At 39.1% G+C, this 7,858-nt stretch overlaps 2 protein-coding genes across 2 annotated transcripts in view; both read left to right on the forward strand.

Moving 5' to 3' along the window:
• The window catches only part of coro7 (coronin 7), a 96,498-nt gene extending 94,398 nt beyond the window's left edge, over positions 1 to 2,100 (forward strand). The window contains exon 28 of the mRNA XM_069525243.1: positions 173 to 2,100. Coding sequence (XP_069381344.1) covers positions 173 to 181 — 9 coding nt within the window. The 3' untranslated portion in view covers positions 182 to 2,100. The remainder of the gene's footprint in view (positions 1 to 172) is intronic.
• A 913-nt stretch (positions 2,101 to 3,013) lies between these two features.
• pam16 (presequence translocase associated motor 16) lies at positions 3,014 to 6,447 on the forward strand. The gene is made up of 5 exons (XM_020107658.2): positions 3,014 to 3,153; positions 3,755 to 3,839; positions 4,279 to 4,415; positions 4,935 to 5,000; positions 6,278 to 6,447. The coding sequence occupies exons 1-5, from the start codon at positions 3,151 to 3,153 to the stop codon at positions 6,365 to 6,367; spliced, it is 381 nt and encodes a 126-aa protein (XP_019963217.1). The 5' UTR covers positions 3,014 to 3,150; the 3' UTR covers positions 6,368 to 6,447.
• The last annotated feature ends 1,411 nt before the right edge of the window (positions 6,448 to 7,858 follow it).

Raw genomic sequence — 7,858 nt, forward strand, 5'->3', positions numbered from 1 at the left:
CAAGATAATGACATGTTGTACAATGCATTTATTTAACTAATTAATTCAAAAATATAAAGTTTTGCTTGGAGAACATGTCAGAATATTTAGTCCATGGAGATCAGTGGGATATTGATGTTAATGTGAAATCAATGGAAATGATTCATCCTCCTGTGACCTCTCTGTCATTCAGGATGACTAAAGGGGGGCGTTGTCTCGCTTTGGCTCAATCATGGTGCCAACAAACAGCGTGGAGGGACCAGTCTTGTGCAACAGTGCCACCCAGAATGCCTCAGTCTACCGCACAAATAAAAAATACTGCACAATGTGAACAAATCTTCAGCCAAGTCGACCAATAACAAACCTCCTGATATGACCACTGTATGCATCACAATATCCGTTCAGGTTTAAAAAAAAAATCAAATGTCACGATGTGTAGCTGATGTTGATCATATCAAACTTAATGAAATGTGATATGACAATGACTAATTATTATTAGATATTTTAAAAAATCACTCTGGGATGAATTTGATTTATAATAGCTTTCCAATGTTTATGTAAACTGCAAAATTATGTCACTCCGTTGTGATATTTAGGAGAAAAAAAGAAATGTGTTGTACTGTTTCATTATGGATTAATCAGTGAATAGAAATCATGTGTCAGAAAAGCTCAAACATATTTCTGGTCAGTGCAAGGTAACTTCCTAGCAATAATACTTCTGCTTTATGCTACACTAGTAAACTCTCAGTAAATGAAAACCATAGACTGTAAATAAAGATGGACGACGTGTTTCAACTTCCTTCATGATAAACAAATGAAACCAAAATATCGCACATATTAACACCCCCATCTTCTGCAGCATTTGCTTAATGGCTATAGGAGGTTGGGATCAGGACCTATACTTCATCCGGCCACCGGGTGGCGATCAAGACATTTTGGCTTCATGTCGTCCATTTTCATATACAGACTATGGACTACGATCAATGATATTAAAATAATTGATGAGTATTTTATTCTTGCTCCTGTTTATGTCTGTGTTAAGTAGCCATGTTTTAAGCATGATAACACATTCTGAGTCTGATTTAAATAACAATGGCGCCCTCTTGTGTCAGGACACCTCCGCATGTATCGTTGTGTACAACCTCGTAAACTTTGTGGACATTTGCCTCCACGGTGGACCACTCGCCTGCTTTTTCTAGTCACAATGTGTCTATAAACAAATGTATGTTGCTAATAAAATGAGTTAGGAAATAATATGTGAGCATCACAAAACACCTTGTCTTCCTGTTCAGTCAGGTAACACACACACACACACACACAGACACACTATTACTGTAACACATTCAAGCCTTCAACAGCAAAAACCACACAGGGAATACAACAGGGTCACCAGTGCTCATGTTTGACCATGAACTGGAATTTCTACATTCACATTCACTTCTCCTTGTTAGACAATGTTACTAAATATGTGATGCTGTATTTGTGCCAGTTAGATTTGAATGTTTTGCCATCCAGAAATAGTCTTATGTATAAGTAAGGGTTAAGGGTCAACAAAAAAATGTAATGTTGTTATGCATCGAAGCCAAACCACCTCCTTTTTTTTTTTTACAGATGATTCTTCTTTTTCTTTCTCCTTTGCTGGATGGTGGCGTTTTTAATCAATCTTTGGAATTCTGTTTTATTTTTCAGACTGTTCGGGGGGGAGATCCTCTCAAAATTCTTATCTTAGGCGTATGTAATCATGGTGTTAATTAGACAATGACAGTACAGTATTGGTAACATACAGCCATAACAGCTATCGTGTTATTTCTAATCAGGGCTACAGCAATGTCGTCAATAATCCAGGCGGAGTTTGACGCGTAACCCGACCAGTTCAGCCATGCATGATCGTGCACATCATGTTGTACACATGAACTGCAGGTGTTGTCAGTGCTTGTGCCGCGTAAACTGTGTGTGCTTGTGATATTTGGGTTGGATTGACTTGCCTTCTATTGTGTTTCAAAAGATCTTCCTTTTTATACAGTGAGTGAAGGTGTGTTGTTTTTTTTGTATCACTTGATTAAAGGTTGGTGGATTTTTTTTTCCAATATTGTCTTTCAATAAACACTTTTTGCAATCATTGCCACTTGTCTTCATGTGAGTGGGTCACTTTAACAGATACAGTCACTAAACCAATAATATTTGCTGATCCCATAACCTTAAAAGAACAGAAGTATTTGTTTCTCATAGTGAAATGTTTTAAACCTGGTACTCTGTAGTGATATGTAATTGAGTATATCTACTCAGGTACTTACATTTGAGGTACTTGTAATTTACTTCAGTATTTTTCTTTTTTCTTAAACCTTATTCTCTTATTTCACAGCAGTACTTTGACAGCTACATTTACTAGTTATAGATTACAGTTGGGCCTTGTGATGGGAATTTGTTTAAACTAAACAAATCGAGAAGTTCATCCACAAAATAATCAAGGGGTTAAATGGATAGTTTAGCCTAAACATCCTCTGATATCCTCCTCCCGACGTGGACAGGACATTTAGTCTAAAAACATGGTGTTAATGACTTTGTTCCGAGTCGAATTTGAATGTTGGCGCTTGGACTTTATGTTTTCTCTTGTTTTTTTTACGTTTAAAGAATCTGTCACCAGTTACTTCAATTGTATTTGGCTGTTTATCCTTGAAACTCCAAAAGTGTTTTGTGGACTGAAACACTTCACCCACCCCTCCATCGGCATAGTGGTGAGTAGATAATGAGTGAATTTTCGTTTCTGGGTGAACTATCCCTTTAATCCATCATGAAAATAATTATAAGTTGAAGCACTAAACCTGAATCAGCCAAATATAACAATAAAGTACAGTTTCTGATATATGATAATAAAAGTGTGACTTTAAGTAGATATCCCTGATTATACTTTCATTTTTTTACTTAAGAAACATTTAACTTGTGATGTTTTTTAAATCGTTGTCTCAGTGAAGAACACTTGCTCCACCGCTGCAGTTTGACTTCCCTGCCGGTGGGTGGCAGTGTCACAAACATCCCCGACCACCAGAGTCTAACTTGAATCTCGTGTTATTGACGCTTCCTTGAACTTTGACCCTTGACTAACCTTCAGTGGTGTACATGTGAGGAACGTCGGACTCTCGCCGTCCCAGGACGCTACATCACTGGACAGTAATGGTGAGAAAACATGTCGTGGTTATCGCAGGTACCTCACAGTGGCAGCGGAGAGGTTGCAGGTTAGCATTAGCATGGGACGCGCCGGAGCTGCAGTGTGTCATGGTCGCGGGTTTAAATTGGGATCGTTGTTACTCCAGGAAGCTGCCTCCTCTTCACCCACTTCAAGTGTTCAAGTGCGAGTTCGATCTCGTCCGAACATGGCGGAGCAGAGTAATGAAGGTGTCATCGCACCAGGACCTCAAATCATATCCAGATAACAGATGTCCACATGGACATTTACATAAAACATCATCTTCTCTGTTCATGCTCCTGGGTGATGGTTGTTGTTGTAATCTCTTCCTCACGAGCAGAGAATAACACTTCTATTGTGTTGCTGTTGAAAATTACATTGTGATTATGATTGATGTAGTTGTATTGCCCAGTGTTAAAGGATCAGTGTGTAGAATATAGTGACATCTAGTGGTGAAGTTGCATGTTACAGTTGAATACCCCCTGTAGTTGGATCTGCTCCACATCGTCTCTTCACATGTTCGGTTTTGTGTGATCGTCAGCGATGAGAGCTGCTCTCGATGACTGGTTCTTTTCTTGTTTTTTTTTTTAGGCTAAATATCTGGCACAGATCATTGTGATGGGGGCACAGGTGGTGGGACGTGCGTTTGCTCGTGCTCTACAACAAGAATACGCAGGTATGAGCGTGTAATGATCATCATAATCATGTAAAACTAAGTAGGTGTAGAAACATATCGATGGATAGACAATCATTTTAATAAGTGTTAAATATTGGAAAGTTATTATATCAACCTGAAATGCTAAATAGTGGCAGGTTACAGCTTCTCGACTGCATTTCTTTAATAAATTAAAAAATGAATATGATGTGACTTAAGTCATTATTGCACTTAAACAGATTCAAAAAATCAAATAGATCTTCAAGTTATTAACTGCCTTCTAATGATGTGTGACTAAATTATTAATAGACACACAAATTCATTAAATATATATAGAAATGTTATAAAATATATGAGATAATATCTTTCAAAAATAATTGTATTAGTTTTGCCCAGCCCAGTTTACCCTGATCCTGGGTGTCTGACAGTCTTTCTGTGCGTTGTGTGTTTTCCCTCTCAGCGAGTCAAGCAGCAGCGCGGGCCAGGGGCCGCACAGGTCAGCAGTCAGCCGCTGCTACCAGCATCACCGGGATGAGTCTGCAAGAGGCGCAGCAAATCCTCAACATCTCCACTCTCACCCCTGAGGAGATTCAAAAGGTGCAGTCTGTCTCTTTTAGGGATTCAAGCACAGTGTTGGTTCTTGGCTGCAAACCCTGTTTTAGAATGTGTTCTCACCTTGTCAAAATGTCTTTCATGTTTACAAGATTTTGCGTGTGCTTTGCCCAGAATGCATTGCTTTGTCTACATACTCCCTAAATTGTGAAACTCGGTCTCAGCTGTAGAGGAAACCGATGCTGACAGGGACACACCACCACTTGTGTAATTGTACGACTGAAATCCGTCTGGTTACCAATTGGAAATATGAAACTTCTTTGGACTTTGAATGTTAAGGATTGTCATGACGGCTAAACTGTCTCTGTCAGACACTGCTGTGAATTCTAAAGACAGCTCTGTGAATTAGCATCAGCAGCACATCATTCCACAGCTTTTGTTTGGTTTATTTTGTGAATTAATTTGACCTTATTTACATTTTGATGAACAATACTTGGTTTGTACTGTGGTGATGGATAAAATCTGCTTCGTAAACACTAACACTAATGGGTTTTGTTCTTCCAGAACTATGAGCATCTTTTTAAAGTCAATGACAAGGCAGTGGGCGGTTCATTTTACATACAATCAAAAGTAAGTATAATTTTTCTATTATGATGCAACACAGTTCACTCTGTTGTTTAAGTAGTTTTCACTTAAGCGGCTTTCAGACACGCACTGAACTCCAGATAATCTCTTGACTTTCTCCGGAGGGGCTGTGTGTGAGAATGCAAATCCTAGTGAAAGCCTCTGGGTTTCTAACACATGACCGACTCAAAAATAAAACAAAAACAAAATAATGATCTGAGGATGAAAAAGCGGCGACAGACACGTCGAAGACACAGACGAGCTTTTAGTGATTATGTTCAACACCAGTGTGGATATGCTGTAAACAAAAACACATAATCCTACAGTGGACTTTAAACGTTACCTCTGCCTGCTGCTGTGTTGTGAACGTGTCTGAGCGGAGAATCTCCTGCATGTGTGAATGTGCCTCTGGAGAAAGTCCGGACCTAATTCTCCACAGTTCATGTCTGAAAACGGCTTTGTGTTGTTCACCCAATGATTTTCAAATGCCAGACAGAATGAAGGATTGTAAATGCAGCATGTTATTTGGTTCTTTAGAAGAGACTGATATATGACTGTAATATTATAATGTTTATTAACCACTAAAGTAGAAAAAGGTCTGAAGTTCATCAAATCGTAAAAAAAAAAAAAAAAGCAGCAGAGCATAAATCTTCAAACTCCAGCTCTCGTCTTCATCAGAGGTTCCCCAGTGGTTTTGCTGCCCGCACCATCTGTCCTCACTAGTTTATTTCTAATCCTTCAGCCCATGTGACCAAACCGTGATCTGAAGTTTAACGTTGGTGCAATCTCAGTGAGTTTTCTGAATTTGACCGACTGCTGAGATGAAACATCTTCTTTCTTGAAAATGTAGATTTAGTATTTTCACACAAGATCAGGTGGCCGTGTAAGACTGACCCAAGATAATTAAAACCTTTGCAGATTCATCCAGTCGACAAGCATAATTATCAGATTCCAAGCCTTATAATACATTTTTAATGACTATCTCCCTTATCCTCACTGTTTTCACCCTCAGGAAGTTTTTTTTTTTGAGGCATCTGGTCACTTGTTTTGCTCATGACATCCAAATAATGACCAGCTCTTTCTGCCTTTGTGTCTGTGTTAAATATCAAATTATGACTCATGTGACTCTGAGCGTGAAGGAGAAATCCACTCTTTGAAGTGAGTCGTGATAGAAATGAAATTGTGACTATTTTTATCTCCCACCAACTTCTCTGTGCTCTGGGAAAACCATGGTGTAATCTGGTTATTTTAAAAAGCGCCTTTGTGTGTGTGTTTTTGTCCAGGTGGTGCGGGCTAAAGAGCGTCTAGAAGAAGAGCTGAGTATTCAGTCACAAAAACAAAAGCCGCAGTCACAGCAGAATACGGAAACATGAAGTATGAAATGATGTACGCCCTGTCTTTCCTCCCCCTGTCCTCTGTAAATTATGACCCAATAAAAACCTCCTTTTCTCTAGTCTGGACTCAGTGGCAGCTTTTTGGCAGATAATGTCATTTAAAGACGGAGGAAGTTCAAACAGTAGTGGGTTTATTGTTCTTTTTATAGTTATATTGAAGTGTTATGGTTTGAAATGATCCGAGCCACATTTTTTATTCATTTATGTCAATTTTCAGCTACTGTTGTTTAGTTGAAACACGCAACATTGACTGAAAATGCAGCCTATTGACTATTAATCTGAGTAATATAGTATAGAGGGACTGGAATATATTTACCCATATGCTTTAATCTGTACATTTCTTTATTTGTCGTTTATTTGGGACCAAAATGAAAACACAGGTTGTATCAAATGCAACTTTATTAAACATTTTCTCTTTTCATTGACATTATTATCAATATCGTAATAAAATTCCTCTAAAACAGGAGAACACCGCTATGTTGTACCAATTGGAGACTTTTACAACTCTAAAATTCTGCATGTTCAACCACAGAACATGATGCCAAGAAAAAATATATTTTCATTTAATCTTTTTTTTTTTTCTCCATATAGAGTATAACTTCTATATTTTTACCTATGATAAAAAGGCACTTGGAAAAATTCAAATACTGACATAATATCTCACAGATGTGCAAAAAACATAACTTGGAACAAACAGGCCTTGCGTGGCCTTAGTTTTAACATTAACCCTTTGTGCAACACTGTGGCACTTCTGTCAATGGCACCCCTTTACAATGACACCGACCAGGCTAACTAACAATTTCTGTGCCCTTGATTTCAGTTCCATTTTCATAGCATTAAGCAAGGGTTACTTTAAAATGTCGAGGAGCACGTACCGCTTTATAAAAGACTTAAAATTCAACAACTGAGGAGTCTTACAATTATTCTTGGTTCTCAAATCGACTGATGAATAACGCTCTGCAACGAGAAGGGATGCGGCAGCGTCCCCGTATCTACGCACATTACGAGGGGTGCAAAAGTGCAGTTTGTTACAGACTGAGCTCAAAGGGTTAATGGATCATACAGCTTATTTAATATGGAAAAGTTGTGGACCCCGGAAGGATCCGTGTCGTTATAATTCAGCGTTCTGCCGCCGTGCTGAGTCCCTGTGCCTGGTTTCCACCAGCAGAGGAGAAGCAGACAAACGGAGGAGGAGGAGGAGGAGGAGAGCCTCATCTGTGGGTTTCACTGTTGCCACGGAAACCATGTCTAGCCTACTTAACACCTGTTTTTGATGACATCACATGCCAGGATTGTCCACTCACAACGAGAGATTCACTTCAATACCCAGACTGAACCCAGAGACAGGCCGCTGAGGTGTGTGTGGGGGGGGTGCATCTGAGATAATGATGACTAAGAATTACTGAGGCAGAAGCTCAGGTATGCAGTTCATCTCTGTGGTGAATACTCGTCGACCTGTGGGCAGCTGGA

The sequence above is a fragment of the Paralichthys olivaceus genome, chromosome 5, assembly GCF_024713975.1.
Source record: "Paralichthys olivaceus isolate ysfri-2021 chromosome 5, ASM2471397v2, whole genome shotgun sequence".
NCBI lineage: Eukaryota > Metazoa > Chordata > Actinopteri > Pleuronectiformes > Paralichthyidae > Paralichthys > Paralichthys olivaceus.

Excerpts from the sequence above, each read along its gene's own strand:
- pam16 (XM_020107658.2), top strand. Across the intron at positions 3,840-4,278 it reads TCTACAACAAGAATACGCAG|CGAGTCAAGCAGCAGCGCGG; the intron begins GTATGAGCGTGT and ends TTTCCCTCTCAG. Across the intron at positions 5,001-6,277 it reads CATTTTACATACAATCAAAA|GTGGTGCGGGCTAAAGAGCG; the intron begins GTAAGTATAATT and ends GTTTTTGTCCAG.